This window comes from Felis catus, chromosome B4 (assembly GCF_018350175.1).
Source record: "Felis catus isolate Fca126 chromosome B4, F.catus_Fca126_mat1.0, whole genome shotgun sequence".
In the NCBI taxonomy this organism is placed as follows: Eukaryota; Metazoa; Chordata; class Mammalia; order Carnivora; family Felidae; genus Felis; species Felis catus.
Genome location: NC_058374.1, coordinates 43,148,286 through 43,167,655, shown reverse-complemented (window position 1 = coordinate 43,167,655; position 19,370 = coordinate 43,148,286). Strand labels below are relative to the sequence as shown.

The 19,370-nt window shown below is 46.1% G+C and overlaps 1 protein-coding gene and 1 pseudogene across 2 annotated transcripts; both read left to right on the top strand.

The window, feature by feature from the left end:
- The first annotated feature begins 899 nt into the window (after positions 1-899).
- DPPA3 (developmental pluripotency associated 3) lies at positions 900-11,153 on the top strand. Of its 2 annotated transcripts, XM_045061335.1 has the most exons (4): positions 900-1,026; positions 6,153-6,313; positions 8,951-9,213; positions 10,345-11,153. In XM_045061335.1, exons 2-4 carry the CDS (start codon positions 6,229-6,231, stop codon positions 10,450-10,452), a joined length of 456 nt encoding a protein of 151 aa, XP_044917270.1. In that variant the 5' UTR covers positions 900-1,026; positions 6,153-6,228; the 3' UTR covers positions 10,453-11,153. The 2 variants fall into 2 exon arrangements, with proteins under 2 accessions (XP_044917270.1, XP_023112518.1); XM_023256750.2 differs by lacking the exon at positions 900-1,026 and having other exon boundaries at positions 5,910-6,313.
- Positions 11,154-17,670: 6,517 nt separating this feature from the next.
- LOC109501902 lies at positions 17,671-19,076 on the top strand (annotated as a pseudogene).
- Positions 19,077-19,370: the final 294 nt, after the last annotated feature.

Below are 19,370 nucleotides of genomic sequence, written 5' to 3'. Positions count from 1 at the left end.
GAGAGACAGAGCATGAACTGGGGAGGGGCAGAGAGAGAGGGAGACACAGAATCGGAAGCAGGCTCCAGGCTCCGAGCCATCAGCCCAGAGCCCGACGCGGGGCTCGAACTCACGGACCATGAGATCGTGACCTGAGCTGAAGTCGGACGCTCAACCGACTGAGCCACCCAGGCGCCCTGTTTATTTATTTTTGAGAGACAGGGGATTTATTTACTCTGCGAGCAGGGGAGGGGCAGAGAGAGGGTGACACAGAATCCAAAGCAGGCTCCAGGCTCTAAGCTGTCGGCACAGAGCCCAACGCGGGCTCGAAGTCACCAACAGCGAGATCATGACCCAAGCGGAAGTCGGTCGCCCAACCCACGGAGCCACCCAGGCGCCCCCAAATATACAGTAAGTTAAAATATAAATATATACAGTAAGTCAAATAGCAACCAATAAGATTTAAAAAAAAAATAACAGTTCTTACTTGCAGAAAGAAAAGTAGCGAAAGAACAAGCCATGATCCTATCACCTGCGGACTGGCAACTGCCTGATCCCTAAATCAGCCACCGGTTAGCGGCACCCACTTTTATCCCGTTGCGGTCTGCCTTTAAAATGCAAATAAAATTCATGATTGCTCACCAGGCTACTCGGCAAGCTCTAGCTATGGCCAGGCCTATTTCACTGGTGGAATCAGTGTACGTTATTGGTACCTAGCACCTGCTCCTTCGGCACTTTGCCCAAACCTCAACTCTGGCTCTCATGACCACCCACCCCGTCAAAGCGGAAGGAGGAGCGGTAGAGAGACAAACATATAAACACGGTGTGGGGAACGAAGCAGCTTTCCTTGACCCCGTGAAGGTCCCTGGCTGGGTCTCAAAATTCAACTGACCGAGGCAGATTAGCGGGAGAAAAGCACACCCATTTATTCATCGCAAGTTTTCCTTACAGGAGCCTCCAGGAGGAAATGAAGACCTGAACGAAGAGTTAAACCTGAGCGTTTTTATACTACGTTTGAGGAAGAGGAGACGGTCGTGGAAGGATATCGTAGGTTAAGGAGTGAGGGGGGCGGGAATTTAGCAGGCGATGAAGACGTTCCCTTCCAGGAATGGGAAGAGCACCTCTCAGCTTGAAAGAGTCAATACGCCAAGACGTCATATTTTATGTGTTCATTTTTTTAAGTTTATTTATTTTATTTTTTTAAGGTTTATTCATTTTTGGGGGGCGCCTGGGTGGCTCAGTCGGTTGAGCGTCCGACTTCGGCTCAGGTCACCATCTCACGGTCTCGCGGTCCGTGGGTTCGAGCCCCGCGTCAGGCTCTTGGCTAATGGCTCAGAGCCTGGAGCCTGCTTCCGATTCTGTGTCTCCCTCTCTCTCTGCCCCTCCCCCGTTCATGCTCTGTCTCTCTGTCTCAAAAAATAAATAAACGTTAAAAAAAAAAATTTTTAAGTTTATTCATTTTTGAGAGACAGAGCATGAGCGGGGAAGGGGCAGAGAGAGAGAGGGAGACACAGAATCGGAAGCAGGCTCCAGGATCCGAGCTGTAAGCAGGCGGGGGGGGGGGGTTGGGGGGGTTGGGGCTTCAAACTCAGGAACCACGAGATCATGACGTGAGCCGAAGTCAGATGGTTACACCGATTGAGCCACTCAGGCACCCCTAAAGTTTATTTATTTATTTTGAGAGAGAGAGAGAGAGAGAGAGAGAGAGACAGCGCATGAGCGGGGGGGGAGGGGGGGGGTGGGGGGGGTGGGAGGCAGAAAGAGTTGGGGAGAGACAATTCCAAGCAGGCTCTGCACTGCCAGCGCGGAGCCCAACCTAACTCCCAAACTCACATAGTTTGGGCTCTAACTCCCAAACTCACATAGGTGGCTTAACCAGCTGAGCCACCCAGGAGCCCCAAGATGTCATATTTTAGGGGAGCGTGTATGAACCCTATCAACTGCATATCCCATAACTGCAGAATTAAGATCCATTCATCTAGATTGTATCCTATTTCTAAAAAACAAAATTCAGGGGAGTAAATTTTAAAGATCTTATTGGCTTTGTTCAACGATTCATGCATTGGGCAGCATCCAGTATAGCAAATAGAAAGAAATTCTAAAGAGCTACACAAGACAAGAGAGTTTATAGGCAGAAAGGAGCAGGATTCAGGAAGTTGTTCTAGGCAAGAAAGCAGATTGGTTATTGCAAGGGTACTTTCCTTTAGAGCATGGCAGGGGTCTGTTAGTTGCACAGATTACCTAACTAGTATTGACGTGGAGATTCTGACTAACTGGTTTCAAATTGCAAATTGTTGGGAGAGCCAACATTGTAATTCAATTCAATTTCAATTTGGTGACATGGGGCTTAGCATGAGCGACTCCATTTTGGGCCTATCGTCTTGTTTTTAACGTTCTGTCTGCCCCCTTCCTTTTGCTTTGCTTTGTGCTGTGCTCGTTAAATTGACTTAAAAAAACTGGCAAGATAGGAGTGTTTTGATTTTTAATTAAAAAAAAAAATTAATGAGCTTTTTAGTATGGTCTGTGAGCCTGTTTTCATGACCTTAGGAATACTTACGTGGTGGTGTTCTCATATCAAGTTAATTTGCCACAAGACTAAGGAAACTATGCCAGTGGTGACATTTGTTGAGAACCTGAATGTTTGAGGATGCTCCACACTGGCTCAGTCGTTTGACTGATGCAGAATTCTAGGTTGGAAAGCGTTTTCCTTCAGAATTTGGAAGGGATTTCTCCACTATCCTCTAGCCTTCGGTGTTGTTGTTGAAGAATCTGAAGCCATTATACTTCCTGATCTTAAATTTTCATTTTCTTATATCTCCTCTCCTATTTTACGTCTGTTTGTGGTTCTGCTTTAATTATTGAGGGAATATCTTCGATTTCTTCTTCAAACCATGTTTTTCTTTAGTTTCTAACATCAAATTTCTCATTTCCAGGTATTCTATTTTTCGCTGTTTTCCTTCTTTAAAAAGGGCATCCTGTTTATATGTTATATAGCATCATGTTATATGATTTTTTTTTTAATTATTTTTAAGTAATCTCTACAGCCAGTGTGGGGCTTGACCTCACGACCCTGTGATCAAGAGCTACATACTCTTCTAAGCCAGCCAGGTGCTCCTGTTATATGATTTCTTATCTCTGGAGAAATTAGGGATAGTTTCCTTGATGTATGCTCTTACAGTCTTTTTTTCTTCTCCAAGTTGCTTTAGTCTGTTGGGCTTTTTACCTCATCTTTCATACTATAAAGAAAAAAAAACATGTTAAATAGAAATGTGTCATAATTTTGAGAGAGTTTTTTTTTAATGTTTATTTATTTTTGGAGAGAGGCAGAGAGTGAGCAAGGGAAGGGCAGAGAGAGGGAGACACAGAATCCAAAGCAGGCTCCAGGCTCTGAGCTGTCAGCACAGAGCCTGACATGGGACTCGAACTCATGAGCCATGAGATCATGACCTGAGCTGAAGTCAGTCGTTTAACCAACTGAGCCACCCAGGTGCCCCCTGAAAGATTTTTTAAATCTCGGGGCACCTGGGTGGCTCAGTTGGTTAAGCATCTGACTCTTGGTTTTGGCTCAGGTCATGATCTCAGGGTTTGTGAGTTCAAGCCCCATAATGGGCTCTGCACTAACAGTGAGAGTCTGCTTGGGATTCTCTCTCTTCCTCTCTCTCTGTCTCTCCCCTTCTCAGGCTCGTGCCTTCTCCCTCTCTCTCTCTCTCTCTCTCTCTCATAAATAAATAAGACTTTAAAAAAAAAATCTGATTGGGGCGCCTGGGTGGCACAGTCGGTTAAGTGTCCGACTTCAGCCAGGTCACGATCTCGCGGTCCGTGAGTTCGAGCCCCGCGTCGGGCTCTGGGGCTGATGGCTCAGAGCCTGGAGCCTGTTTCCGATTCTGTGTCTCCCTCTCTCTCTGCCCCTCCCCCGTTCATGCTCTGTCTCTCTCTGTCCCAAAAATAAATAAACGTTGAAAAAAAAAATTAAAAAAAAAAATCTGATTGTTTAAAGTATATTTTGGGAGGGTGTTTCCCCAACTATTTCGTCTCTCCGTATTTTTACTTTCCTTTGCTTTTATCTCAGCTTCTGTCATGTTGAAGCAAACTGAACCTCCACCATTCACATCCTGCACCTTCTTGCAGCCAAGGCTCTCTCCCCTTTGTCCTAAACCTGGATTTCTTGGGAGTCTATACCGGCCTTTTTCACTGTCTTCTGAATCTTGTACCTCCTGTCATCTGATTTTTGCCCTCACCTCTCCCAACGGAATTTTGAGAGACTGCCATGGGACCAGTATCCAGGGCAAGGGAGGAAACAGCCGAGAACAACAGGCGTGGAGAGTCAAGAATGCCATTAAGCAGGGCTTCTTAAACGTTAGCACACCTCAGAATCACTACATCGATGATGGCTGGGCCGTGGTCTTTGATTCAGTAGATGTGGGTTGGAGCTCGGTGCTTTCTAATCATATCTAACAAGTTACCAGGCGCTGTTGATGCTGGCTATCTGGAGGCTGCACTTTTCCAGAAATGCTTGAATAAAGTATTGTGACCTAACATGTACTTAGGGCTGTTCCTCATCTCCTATACAAATACTTCTTGATCAGAACCTCGACTTGCTTTTTTACTAAAAACAAGCAAGATTGCTTTTGGGTATTTTCTCATGATTTCCAGCTAAAAGGGGAGTGGGGGAAGCTGCACATTGAGGGGGGTGGGGAGAGGGTGGGACAGCTGGGGACTCGTTCTCCCACCTCCAGCAGAAAATCAGCAGTTAATATTGGTGCTCTTGGCCAGAGTTCAGCACAAATGGGGGGAGGCAGGAAGGGGATGTATAAATTTAGTTAATTTCAGCTGCTCACAAATGTTAAATGCGATTCAACTAATAGTCTATAAAACAAAGTAAAATTACAGGGACCCCTGGGTGGCTCAGTGGGTTGAGTGTCTGACTTTGGCTCAGGTCACGATCTGACTGTTCATGAGTTCGAGCCCCAATTCAGGGTTGCCTTTGTCAGTGCATTGTTCTCTTGGATCCGCTACCTGCCGCCCCCCCCCCCCCCCCCCCCGTCCCTCCCCTGCTGGCATGCTCAGGCTCTCTCTCTACCTCTCTCAAAAATAAACAAACAGGGGCGCCTGGGTGGCTCGGTCGGTTAGGCGTCCGACTTCAGCTCAGGTCACGATCTCACACTCCGTGAGTTCGAGCCCCGTGTCGGGCTCTGGGCTGATGGCTCAGAACCTAGAGCCTGCTTCCAGTTCTGTGTCTCCCTCTCTCTGCCCCCCGCCCCCCCCCCCCCCCCGGCCTTCATGCTCTGTCTCTCTCTGTCCCAAAAATAAATAAACATTAAAAAAAAATAAACAAAAAAAGCGATCCAAGATACACATCCATAAAATATCAAGCTAGTAAAGTGTTTATAACAGACACTTTATTTCTCCTCTACTTTCCCTTACCAGCAACCCCAGGTTTAAGATGCGAGGCAAGAAAAACTTTAAGGAAACTTCCTCAGTCAGTTTAATTGGGAATTAATCAGCGGTTGGGAGGAGAACCACCCTTCACCTCTCTGCACGAGAATACCTGAAAGCCCAGTTCACAAACCAGGAGCCATCTCCCGAAGTAGTTTGAAAAAAACAAAAAAAGATTTTTAAGGCAACCTTAGGGAGACACAACCCGAGGTTCTTGTAAAAACTTCCAGCCTACGAGACAGAGTATGATTGGTTTTTTTTAAACTTTTTTTTTTAATTTTTTTTTTCAACGTTTTTTATTTATTTTTGGGACAGAGAGACACAGAGCATGAACGGGGGAGGGCAGAGAGAGAGGGAGACACAGAATCGGAAACAGGCTCCAGGCTCCGAGCCATCAGCCCAGAGCCTGACGCGGGGCTCGAACTCACGGACCGCGAGATCGTGACTTGGCTGAAGTCGGACGCTTAACCGACTGCGCCACCCAGGCGTCCCAGAGTATGATCGTTTTAATGCAGAGCAGATGAAGAATTATCCTCTCATTCCACTAATAGGATGACGCCCACTCACCTTACCCTTTAACCATTAGCATTTACATTAAAATAGGCTCGCTGATTGGCTTATCTGTAGTTTTAAGAGGAAACCAGATCGAAACTTTGAGGTTTGCTCTTTTTCTCTCGCCACGGTTTGTGGGAGCCTCCGTTTTTCTCGCCCTTTCGGGGCCGTCTTGTTCTTTCCAGCCCACTTGGCAGCTAGTTGAGCCCATTGCTTTCCACTGGAATCCAAAGGTCTAGAAGGACTGAGACTTGCCTTTCGATGGATTCGCCGACGAAGCTTCACCCATCCGGTGGCCCAGAACCTTCTCAGATGGCCAGTGAAGAAAATTCCCAGGGAGGCTCGGGTAAGCCAGATAGTGCCTTTTCGGAACACACAGGAGTGCAGAGAAGTAAACCACCTCCCTGCGGGAGGGCCACGTTGTGTAGGTAGGTCCCTCTGGTGAAGAAAGGGGAAGAGCTAGAAGCTGGGGAAGGGGGAGAACTGCATTGCTTGCTTACTGGGCTCGGGACTACTTCAATCCTTTCTGCCCAGTTTCTGGGGAAAAGCAATCCAGAATCCTCCTAGGCTGTGCCTGAAAATATCTGCCTATCCGCAATACGTGTCAGGAATGGTAAAAAGGGAAGAAAGGCCCAAGGTAACCTATGGGCTTTTTGAATCTCCCCAACCTTTTCTGAATTGGTTTTCCAGCTAAATTTCCCCTTTAGGAATGTTAATAAACAGGGAAATGGCTTTGCGGAGGAAATTGAAGGAGGGGGCCCGTCGTTAAAAGCCAGTGAGTGTAATGTAAATTAGTAGGCTGCATTCTGGAGGGCTTTCTTGGGAACGCTGCTCCAGGGATAGTGCTAATTAGGCCCTCTCCTTCCTGGGTTCTTCTCCTACCTGAGAAGCTCTTGGAGCTCCACCCAATCCCAGGCTTGGCCTGGGAGAACCAGACCCTTGGGATTTGAAACCTTAATACCCTAATGGTGGGGCTGGGTGGCGTAGGCTGATGGTGGTAGGTGGGCCCCAGCTGGAAGGGAAGCCTGACATTTTATATTCTGCTACCATCAACATCCCCTGCCAGGCACCTCTCTCCTCCCCGCCCCCTCACCAGTCCACACCGCCACCCCACCCTGCGTCTTTGAGGGAAGAGCCTGAGTGGACATATACAAGGGGTGAAATGAATGAAGACATTTGTAAGGTCTATTCGATCGGATCTTTGGTTTTCCTCAAATCTGCCATAGACCCTGACGGTTCTGCAGCTAGGGATCTTTATTTACATGTGCACAAGTCCCTAGAAGTCAGATGGAAACTGACTTCTATATTTAATGCTTTCACACAGGAAAGATTAAGGTTAACTGCCTTCTATGAGATGGGAGTGGTGTGGGGTATGCATCATGGTTCGGAAAGAGGCAAGTGAGTGGCTGATTTCCCAAAACAAATGAGTTTGAGTGGAGAGAACACCACGAAAAGGCTGGGTAGGAGTGAAGGGGGGAACAGCCTGTTGACTTCTAGTTCTGCTTAAGGAGAGAGACTGTTACATTTCAGGTTACTTTGTCTATTTCACTGGGTGAGTGTTTTCTCCTACCCACCCTCCCCTAGGAAAATTTAAGAGGTTTTTTAGAGTTTGAGTGGAGAGAACACCACGAAAAGGCTGGGTAGGAGTGAAGGGGGGAACAGCCTGTTGACTTCTAGTTCTGCTTAAGGAGAGAGACTGTTACATTTCAGGTTACTTTGTCTATTTCACTGGGTGAGTGTTTTCTCCTACCCACCCTCCCCTAGGAAAATTTAAGAGGTTTTTTATAATTATCAAGGTGAACTGCTGAAACTTGTTTACTAATTTTGACTTGCATTAATGCTTTGCTTCCCCTCCCCACCCCGCTATTAAAAATTCACACACATGAAAATAGGAGAACTGCCAATACCTGATTTCTGTCCCATATTTTTTTCCCAGTTGGGATCCTATACATAAGGTATCTTTTGACACTGGGGGAAAAAAATCTAACCTCAGAACTGCCAATAAGAGGAAGAGGGGGAAATTCTGAGAATGAACCCTTTTCCATTATAGTGGGTTCTTATTTATTTATTTAATTTTTAGCTTTTTAAAAAAAAGAAATTTTTTTAACGTTTATTTATTTTTGAGACCGACAGAGCATGAACGGGGGAGGGGCAGAGAGAGAGGGAGACACAGATTCGGAAGCAGGCGTCAGGCTCTGAGCCATCAGCCCAGAGCCCGACGCGGGGCTCGAACTCACGGACTGCAAGATCGTGACCTGAGCCGAAGTCGGCCGCCCAACCGACTGAGCCACCCGGGCGCCCCAATTTTTAGCTTTTTTAAGTTGATTTATTTCAAGAGGCAGAGGGAGCAGGGGAGGGGCAGAGAAGGAGAGCAAGAATCCCAAGCAGGCTCCCCACTGTTAGCACAGAACCCAACGTAGGGCTCAAATTCCACGGAACTTGAGATCACGACCTGAGCCGAAACCAACTCTTGGAATCAGATGCTTAATTTACTGAGCTACCCAGGTGCCCGCTATCACAGTGGATTCTTTTTCATTTTTGTTTGTTTAACATTTATTCATTTTTGAAAGGCAGAGAGAGACAGAGCACGAATGGGGAGGGGCAGAGAGTGAGGGAGACACAGAAACAGAAGCAGGCTCCAGGCTCTGAGCTATCAGCACAGAGCCCGATGCGGGGCTCAAACTCACGGACTGAGAGATCATGACCTGAGCCGAAGTCGGCCACTTAACCGACTGAGCCGCCCAGGCACCCCTATCACAGTGGATTGGATTCTTAAGCACATTTTCAGATGTATGCTCTCACCATTTGAAGTGTGTTACACTAACACAGTAGGTAATGTCTATGTGTGATCTTAACCCTGAAGAACCTCCCAATGTTTATTGTTAACCTGTTTTAACAGGCACACCTACTTTGAGCAAGAGACAAGTGACTTCTGGAAATTGCAATTCACCCTAATGGATCTTAACTTTCTTTTGTCTTTCAGCTGCCTCTCAAACCATCTCCGAAGTATTAATAAAGAACCTTAGTCAATTGACTCTCGACCCTAGTATCAAACTTCCTTCCCCTCTACCAGAATATCCACCCCAACAGCAGGCCACAGAGACGAAACCACAGGGACTTGTGGACCGAATACTCAGCAACAGGAGGAGGGGTGGAGTAAGGACTTTGTTAACTGCTCGGAAAGAAAGGATGGAAAGGCTGATGTGGTTTATTAAAAATCATCGCTACTTCAACCAGCGTTCCACGGTAGGTTCATGTGATCTGGGCCGACAGCACTGCCTAACTCTGGGCACCCAATGTCAATTAGGATGTTAAGAATGATGAGCAGCGGTCACTCATGAGTGCAGGATGTGAATAACACCTGTGTTTTTAAGATTCTTTAACTTTTAGATCACCTGGGTGGCTCAGTGGGTTAAGCATCTTGACTCTTGATTTCGGCTCGGGTCCTGAGTTCGAGCCCCACATTGGGCTCTACGCTGACCAGCCTAGAGCCTGCTTGGGATTCTGCCTCTCTCCCTGCCCCTCAGCCACTCACTCTCAAAAATATTTTTATTTTATTTTTATTTTTTATTTATTTTTTTAATGTTTATTTATTTTTGAGACAGAGAGACAGAGCATGAACGGGGGAGGGTCAGAGAGAGGGAGACACAGAGTCGGAAACAGGCTCCAGGCTCCAGGCTCCGAGCTGTCAGCACAGAGCCCGACGCGGGGCTCGAACTCCCGGACCCGAGCCAAAGTCGGCCGCTCAACCGAGCCACCCAGGTGCCCCTCAAAAATATTTTTAAAAACTAAGATTCTCCAACTTTTATCTTATGGCAGATGTACAATGTACTCTGTAGTAAGAGGGCAATAATATGAGTACAGAATCTAGGAGGACTTAACATTTAAGGCATTCAGAGAATGACCTTAGACTATATTTTTGACGCTCAGATGTTACCATTACAAAATGATCTGCAATCTGGCATTCTTTAGTACCCATACATTTCCATCTTGCCTCCTCTTTGCCCCACAAGTGTATTTCAAAGGCTATTCTTTTTTTTTTTTTTTTTTTTTTCAACATTTATTTATTTTTGGGACAGAGAGAGACAGAGCATGAACGGGGGAGGGGCAGAGAGAGAGGGAGACACAGAATCGGAAACAGGCTCCAGGCTCTGAGCCATCAGCCCAGAGCCCGACGTGGGGCTCGAACTCATGGACCGCGAGATCGTGACCTGGCTGAAGTCGGACACTTAACCGACTGCGCCACCCAGGCGCCCCTCAAAGGCTATTCTAATAACCAGTCCTAGATTTGAGGGTTGTTACAGTTCAATTAGTGGTGCAATTAATCCATTTTATTTAAATTAATGCAATTCATCTCTCTCTCTCTTTTTTTTCCAGGATGAATCCAGAGTAGAAAGATTTAGATGTAGATGTCATTATTGCCTGTATCATAGACCTCCCGAGGATACCAGCATGGAGAATAATTATGACATGGAGTCTGTGTAAACATAAACGTTATTATATGGTATTTTCCTTGCTAGTAATTTTAGAATCATTATGCAGCACCTTGGGAAGGCTGCTCTATTATAGACAAAGTATAATATTTTGATAATCTATATTAGCTCTGTCTTTTCTACCTTGATAACAATAATTTGTGAGGAATCCGGTGTTTTGCATTTGAGTGACCTCAATATACTTTAGTTCCACTTTTTGATATGACCCAAGGAAGCACTAGTGGGTTTTGAGTGTAGCCTGGGTGTTTGAGAAACCTGAACTCATGAAGATCGGTTAACCTAACATGGGGCTCCTGGGTGGCTCAGTTGGGTTTTAAGCATCCGACTAGAGCTCTGTAGAGTAGGGTTCTGTGCTGGCAGCTGGGAGGCTGGAGCCTGCTTCAGATTCTGTGTGTGTGTGTGTGTGTGTGTGTGTGTCTCTCTGCCCTTCCCCCACTCATGCTCCCGAATAAAAACATTTAAAAAAAACCCTAACATCAAATTGGAAGCCACGTAACTTGTGCAGGGAGGAATACATAGAGAATATTGGGTGGTTTGGCTGGAGAGCATAATTATAATTATGGCAGGGTGCATAGGCTAGGTTTTCTGGTTTTCAAAAATTAGAGTTGTAATAAAAAAGTTTTTTGTGGTAGTTCAATTTTCAGTAGCAAATGTGTATGCAGAGGATCTTATTAAAATTGAGGCTTATTTGAATACGTTTCAAAGAGTCTTGTTTTTTTTAATGTGTCTTTGCCAGCTGTGTGTTCAGTGAACGATGACATTCCTAGAATGTCCACACTTGGCATTCTAATAATGTGTGATACTGTCTTGGGAAGGAACTTCACACATTTGGGTGAGGTTAGGAAGCAAGGACACATACTTGTACATCCAACTTCTGGAAGAGATCTCAAAGAAATGGGAGGGCGCTGGAAGGGAAGTGTGGAGCATGTGTTCCAAATGCTTTGTTCACTGAAATGAATTAGGTACCTAAGCGAAGCTACTAGAGACCTGGGGTGAAGAAATCTATGCCATGCTGATAAGTACACAGGTAAGGAACAATAATCTGGTCTTCAGTATGGAGTGGAGGCAGAAACAAAGCATAACTTGGGAGGATTGGTTGTAACATGGCAAGTTCAACAGTGGTAAGAGAGGGATATTAAATATTAACATCTCACTGCCAAATTAGGTCTTCAGAAATTACTCTAAGAACTAGTCAAACTATCATAGCCTACCAACATGGATAAGTGCGGGGCTGTCTTGAAGTTTTATCAAACTTGTAATAAAATCAAGCATGTTTTAGTGCCTTTTTTTTTTTTTAACGTTTTATTATTGAGAGAGCATGAGCATGGGAGGGGCAGAGAGAGGTGGAGACAGGGAATCTGAAGATGGTTCCGGGGTCTGAGCTGTCAGCACAGAACCTGACGCGGGGCTTGAACCCACAGACCGTTAGATCGTGACCTGAGCCAAAGTCGGATGCTCAACCGACTGAGCCACCCAGGTGCCCCCAGGTTTGAATAGCTTTACAATCTCAACTACATAGGGGTCGATTCTATCTCCTCTCATGGTATCCCTTCTTCCTCTCAACTTTTTCATTGTCATTTCTACGTGATTCGATTAACACTGCTTTTTTAAAGTATTTTTTCCCCTACAGTTCCATATATGTAATGCTCATCACTATCTCTCTTCTGTAGTGAATAAAGTTACTTCTCACCTGACTTGTTCTGTTCTCTAGTGCTTTCTTCAGAAAGAACTCTATGCCCCGAGTTCTTTCATGTCCAAAATTGTTCTCATTTCTCGAAAGACTGCTTGTCTTAACTCCTTTTGCTCAAGGATATTAAAAGTATTGTTCTGGCTCAGTCAGTTAAGCGGCTGACTTTGGTCATGATCTCATGGTTTTGGTCGTGATCTCACGGTTCGTGAGTTTGAGCCCCTCATCGGGCTCACTGCTGTGAGCACAGCCTGCCTCCCATTCTCTGTTCCCTCTCTCTTCTGTTCCTCCCCTGCTTGTGCTTTTCTCAAAAATAAACATTAGGGGCGCCTGGGTGGCGCAGTCGGTTAAGCGTCCGACTTCAGCCAGGTCACGATCTCGCGGTCCGAGAGTTGGAGCCCCGCGACAGGCTCTGGGCTGATGGCTCAGAGCCTGGAGCCTGTGTCCGATTCTGTGTCTCCCTCTCTCTCTGCCCTTCCCCCGTTCATGCTCTGTCTCTCTCTGTCCCAAAAATAAATAAAAACGTTGAAAAAAAATTAAAAAATAAAATAAAAATAAATAAATAAACATTAAAGTATCCTACTGTTGCAAATGCTGAATGTTAATGAGAAACTGAGGCCAGCTTGATTCCCCCCCCCTCCCCGCCCCACCCAGCACCCCCCTCCCTAACCCCTTAAGTGTCCTTCTGCCTGACTTTAAAAGGGCCTTTTAGGGGCACCTGGGTGGCGTAGTCGGTTAAGCGTCCGACTTCAGCCAGGTCACGATCTCGCGGTCCGGGAGTTCGAGCCCCGTGTCGGGCTCTGGGCTGATGGCTCAGAGCCTGGAGCCTGCTTCTGATTCTGTGTCTCCCTCTCTCTCTGCCCCTCCCCCGTTCATGCTCTGTCTCTCTCTGTCTCTCTCTGTCCCAAAAATAAATAAACGTTGAAAAAAAAAAAATTAAAAAAACATTAAAGTATCCTACTGTTGCAAATGCTGAATGTTAATGAGAACTGAGGCCAGCTTGATCCCCCCCCCCCCCGCCCCACCCAGCACCCCCCTCCCTAACCCCTTAAGTGTCCTTCTGCCTGACTTTAAAAGGGCCTTTTATCTTTGAAGATAGCTCTTCAAGTAGCTCTCTGTTTTGACCATTCTGGATCACCATTTCCTCTTGAACATGGTGTGTGCTCTCAGTTTCATTTAGTATTCTTGTGAAATGTTCTGTTCCGTTATTTTTGTTTTCTCTGGGGAGACCAGTTCTGTGTATTTTGAATGGCCTTCGCTTATCTTCTCTGTATCTTTTTCTAGACTCCTTTTTAAATAATTATTTCCGATTTGTATAATTATTTCCAGTCCTATAAATTCTAATTTATATAATTAACTTTCTTTGTTATTCCACTTTCTATCTTCCACTTACAGGCATACCTCAGAGATCTTGTGGGTTTGGTTCCAGACCACCGCAATGAAGTAAAGATCACAACAGAGGGAATCAACTGAATTTTTTGGTTTCCCAGTACCCACAAAAGTTAGGTTTATACTATACTGTAGTTTATTACACTTGATCTTAGCCAAAAGGCCAAGCAGCGATTCTATACTGTAGTTTATTAAGTGTGCAAAACCATTATGTCTAAAAAATGTAGATGCCTTAATACTTGATTGCTAGAAAATACTAAGCATCATCTTTTTATGGGTGGAGGGTCTGGCTTCCCTGTTGATGGCTGCCGACTTGATGAGGGTAGTGGCTGCTGAAGGCTGGTGTGGCTGGGGCAGTTTCTTTAAGACAACAATGACAGTTTGTGCTGCACTGACTGCTTCTTCCTTGCAAGGACAATTTCTGTGCAACATGCATCAGTGCTGTTTGGTATTTTACCTGCAGTAGAATTTCTTTCTAAACCGGAGTCCATCCTCTCAAACGCTGCTGCTGCTGCTTTATCAACTAAGATCATGGAATATTCTGAGTGTTTTTCATGTTTATTTTTGAGAGAGAGAGAGAGCATGAGCTGGGAAGGGGCAGAGAGACGGGGACAGAGGATCTGAAGCAGGTTCTGTACTGACAGCAGATAGCCCAATACGGGGCCCGAACCCATGAATCGTGAGATCATGACCTAAGCTGAAGTTGGACGCTTAACTGACTGAGCCACCCAGGTGCCCCAAGATTATGTAAAATTTCACCTCCTTTGTTGTCATTTCAACAGTCTTCATGGCATGGTCGCCAGCACTAGATTGCCGTTTCAATAAACCACTTTCTTTGCTCATCTGTAAGAAGAAACTCGTCATCCATTCAAATGTTATCATGAGATTGTAGCCATTCAGTCACATCTTCAGGCTCCGCATCTAATTCTCATTCTCTTGCTATTGCAGCCACATCTATACAGTGACTCTCTCTACTGAGGTCTTGAACCCCTAAACGTCCTCCATGAGGGTTGGAGTCCACTTCTTCCAAACTTCTGTTAATGTTGCTACGTTGACCTCTTACCTTGACGAATAGATAGTGGCATCTAGAATAGCAAATCCTTTCCAGAGGTTTTCAATGTACTTTGCCCAGATCTATCAGAAATCACAAACAATGGGAGCTATACAGCCTTACAAAAGGTCTTTCTTAAGACTTAAAAACCCTAAAGTAAGACTTAAAGTTGAAATTACTCCTTGCTCCATGAGCTACAGAATGGCTGTTGTGTTAGGCACGAAAACAGCATGAATCTTGTTGGACATCTCCATCAGAGCTCTTGGGTGACCAGGTGCATGGTCAATGAACAGTCATAGTTTGGAACAAACCTTTTCTTCTGAGCAGTAGGTCTCAACGGTGGGTTTAAAATATTCAGTTAACCATATAAACAGTTAATTCTGTCAGCCAGGCTTTGTTGTTCCATTTATAGAGCACAGGCGGAGTAGATTGAAAAGTTCTTGAGGGCCCTAGGGTTTTCAGAATGGTCAATGAGGATTGGCTTCAAATTGGTTACCAGCTGCGTTAGCCTGTCCTTTGAAGCATGACTTCCCTCCAGCTATGAAAGTCCTAGATGGCATCTTCCAGTAGAGGCCTATTTCACCTGCATTGAAAATATGTGGTGTGAAAGTATTTTTCCCCATTCTAGTTTTTTTTTTATTCTCCTAACAAGGTTTTTCATGGAGTAATAGTTCTTGACTTTAACGAGATCCAATTTATGGATTTTTTCCTTTTATGGATCATGCTTTTAGTGTCAACTCTTAAGAACTCTTTGCCTAGCTCTAGAGCCTGAAGATTTTTCTTCTGTTGCTTAGTTTTCTGTTTTTTTAAAAAATTTTTTTTCAACGTTTATTTTTATTTTTGGGACAGAGAGAGACAGAGCATGAACGGGGGAGGGGCAGAGAGAGAGGGAGACACAGAATCGGAAACAGGCTCCAGGCTCTGAGCATTCAGCCCAGAGCCTGACGCGGGGCTCGAACTGCCGGACCACAAGATCGTGACCTGGCTGAAGTCGGATGCTTAACCAGCTGCGCCACCCAGGCGCCCCTAGTTTTCTGTTTTAAATGTAAGTCCATGATTCATTTTCAGTTAATTTTTCTATTAGGTCTGAAACTTGTGTAGAGGTTCATTTTTTAGCCTGTAGAAAGCCAACTTCTCTAGCAGCATTTATTCAAAAGGCGATCCTTCCTCCACCGAATTCCATACCTTAGTCAAATCCACCCCACTCCTTGTTTTATTACTGTGGTCAAAATACCATAAAGTTTACCATTTTAATCATTTTTAGTTACACAGCTCACTGTCATAAAGTAGTTTCATAGTGCTGTGCAGAAATCTCCATATTCTACCTACTTCCTTTTTTTTTTTTTAATTTTTTTAACGTTTATTGATTTTTGAGACAGACAGAGCATGAACGGGGGAGGGGCAGAGAGAGAGGGAGACACAGAATCGGAAACAGGCTCCAGGCTCTGAGCTGTCAGCACAGAGCCCGACACGGGGCTCGAACTCACAGACTGTGAGATCATGACCTGAACCAAAGTCGGCCGCCCAACCGACTGAGCCACCCAGGCGCCCCTCTACCTACTTCCTATAAGTGTAATCATATATTTGTCTCTTTGCGTCTGGAGTATCTCATTCAGGATGTTTTCCAGCTCCTCCATGTCGTAGGAGTATGGACCACAATTTGTTTATCCATTAATCCATCCATCAATCCATTCCTTTTAAAGACCCTTTTGGGAAGCCTCCTACAACAACACACCTGCTTGTCCCTCTTTAGCTGGTGCTAAAGAGGGCCGTACCTGATCATACGAGTGGTTTGGAAATGTACGTAGTTAGCTGAGCAGTAATAGACCCAGCTAAAAATCAGTCAATTACTAAGGAAGACAAAACTGATTTGAGACGCAACTATTAGTCTCCATATTTGGGTGATATCAAAAGGAGTTACCTGGTCTTCAGAATAGAATTCAGTGCTCAGGATAGTGAATTCTGGAATTGTTTTCCTTTTCTTCGGTATTTACTCCACTTTTTTTTAAGTGTTATATTTTTAGGTAGTCTCTACACCCAACGTGGGGCTCAAATTCATGATCCCAAGATCAAGAATCCCATGTTCTGGGGTGTCTGGGTGGCTCAGTGGGCTAAGCATCTGACTCTTGATTGCAGCTCAGGCCCGGGTCCCAGTGTTGTGGGATTGAGCCTCCTATCTGGCTCTGTGCTGAGCGTGGAGCCTGATTGGGATCCTATCCTATCCCCTCCCCTCCCCTTCTCCTCCCCCTCCCCTCCCCTCCCCTTCTCCTCCCCCTCCCCTCCCCTCCCCTTCTCCTCCCCCTCCCCTTCTCCTCCCCCTCCCCTCCCCTTCTCCTCCCCCTCCCCTCCCCTTCTCCTCCCCCTCCCCTCCCCTCCCCTTCTCCTCCCCCTCCCCTTCTCCTCCCCCTCCCCTCCCCTTCTCCTCCCCCTCCCTCCCCCTTCTCCTCCCCCTCCCCTTCTCCTCCCCCTCCCCTCCCCTCCCCCTTCTCCTCGCCCTCCCCTCCCCTTCTCCTCCACCTCCCCTCCCCTTCTCCTCCCCCTGCCCTCCCCTTCTCCTCCACCTCCCCTCCCCTTCTCCCCCCCTCCCCTCCTCCCCCTCCCCTCCCCTCCCCTTTTCCTCCCCCTCCCCTCCCCCTCCCGTCCCCATCCCCTCCCATCCCCATCCCCTCCCTTTTTCTTTCCTTCCTTCCTCTCTCACTCTCTCCCTCTCTTTCCCTCCCTCCCTCTCCCACTACCCTTCTCCCCTGCTCGCACTCTTTCTCCAAAAAATAAGAAGATAATAGTGTAAGGCTCTTTCCACTTTTAGAAGCCATGGAGGCCTGCCGGTGACAGGACGTCTAAACCGAATGTCTGGAAGGCTCCGGGCTAAGGCCAATTTTGCTGGTTATAAGTAGTGTCTCTGAAACCAAAGGGCCCACACAGCTCTTCTTAGAATTGAAGGTAAAAAAAATAAAAAGAAGGTATATTTGTTCAAGATGAAACAATTCTGTCAAAGCGAGACACAGGCTTATGTGTGCAAAGCAGAGAACACCAGAGTAATTTGAGAAAGGTAACTGGTGCCCAAAGAAACAGCGGCAGGGTTCATGCCTAATTCCTGCGAAGGCCATCGGACACGGAATCCAGGTGATGCTGTAAGTCTCAAGGCTTAAACATTTAAAAAGTAAGTAATTTCACAGTATGGATTTGTCAAAGAAAACTGAGATAACAATATGATAAAAATTACATTTCTTAATAACCTCCTGCTTCAATTTGCTACCAGAAAAAATTTTAATTTTCTTGAGGAACTATTACGTTCTCTTATGAAACTACCTAATGAATTCGTCACTGTTTCCCTTTTTGCCCTGCAGACAGGGAAGACGGGTGCTAAATTTAATGTTTAAGCCTAGTTACTAGAGATAGAGCCACTAGTTAGTGTGTTCGCTCTTTTCTCTTTTTCAAGGTAAGATACTCTCTTTCTACCTAAACTGGTTTATTGTAAATACATATCTTATTTTAAGCCACCCGAAATCCAATTTGGAAACTGATTTCAATGATTAATATTTTTCTTACATTTTGAAGATTGGGCCGGGCGTCTTCCGCAGGGCAAGAAATCTCCCGCAGGGACCTAGAGACGGCCTTTCCCGAGGCTTGTCAGGGTCCAAAGAAGTGAGCCCACAGCCCAATCCAACAAGTGCGTGTTGGCTTTTCTTGCTGCGGCCAAGGGGACATCCCGATAAAGCCTTTGCCCTGATAGGCACTGCTGGTGTTTCTCAGCCCGGATCTGGAACCTCCCACCGGCTGCAGAGTAAGTGAGCCCTGGACGAGGCGGGAGGCCAGTCCAGAAGGTCCCCATGTCCTGACGGCTCAGACCGAGCTCTCTAAGCCTAGGGGCGCAGGGAGGCGTGGCCTCCCCCAGGGCAGGTTGCTCGGCGGCTTGCACCTTAAACCCCTGCCAATCGGAGGCTCCTGTGCCGGCGCAGAAGCTATCAGTGAGCGCCTCCAATTCGCCGGGCTGGCTGTTGCAAGAGTTTGTGGTGGCAGAAGCATGTGCTCCATGCTCTAATTTCCAGGCTAACCACGACCCCCGCCCCGAGTGTGGTTCCACAGGGTATGTGGAGAAAAGTACATGCAGCTCATCAAAGAGGAATGAATTGAAAAGCTGCCGCTCTGCTCTGGTGGAACATCACTTCTGGAAATCTGAAGGGTCTGTCGTGGGCGTGGCTTTGGTCTTCGCTTGACTTGCCATCTTTTGGGACAGCGGGGCAGAAAAACTCTGGAAGGGGCCCAGAGACAAATCGAGTCCATGTAGCTATCTTCTACCCTTGCATGAGAGCCTTAGGGGTTGTACCTCAGACAGACAGTAGGATGAATGGACTTATGCTCCCTCGCTCTTGGGGACTTGTGGCTGCCCCTCCATCTCCTGTATAGATCCCCAGCGAGCAAAATAAAGAGTAGAATAGTTCCCTCCCCTTTTGTAATTTGGTTTGGGACAGGAATTTGGTTTGGAATGTGGCGGCAGACATGGGAATGGGGTAGCGACTCTAGGCCTCAGTTTACCTATCATGCCTTTCTGCTGCTTAAAACTTTGAGGATATACTTTCAGCAAAAAAAGTTTATTTCTCAACCCAAACATCTGTTTCCCCCTCAATACTAACCCCCAAGAAGAAATAACATTGCAGATGTACAACTAGAATACATAAAGATCTCCCACTTTAGGTACTTAGAAAGAAATCCAAACTTGTCTGTATTCAGACGAGACGCATCCATATTTCAGATACTTGAAGCTGCCGGAAAAACCATTCTT

Bases quoted from the DNA above. Each gene is read 5' to 3' on its own strand.
- DPPA3 (XM_045061335.1), top strand. From the start codon at position 6,229: ATGGATTCGCCGACGAAGCTTCACCCATCCGGTGGCCCAGAACCTTCT. The intron at 6,314-8,950 runs GTAAGCCAGATA...TTTGTCTTTCAG, and splicing joins AAATTCCCAGGGAGGCTCGG to CTGCCTCTCAAACCATCTCC. The intron at 9,214-10,344 runs GTAGGTTCATGT...TTTTTTTTCCAG, and splicing joins ACTTCAACCAGCGTTCCACG to GATGAATCCAGAGTAGAAAG.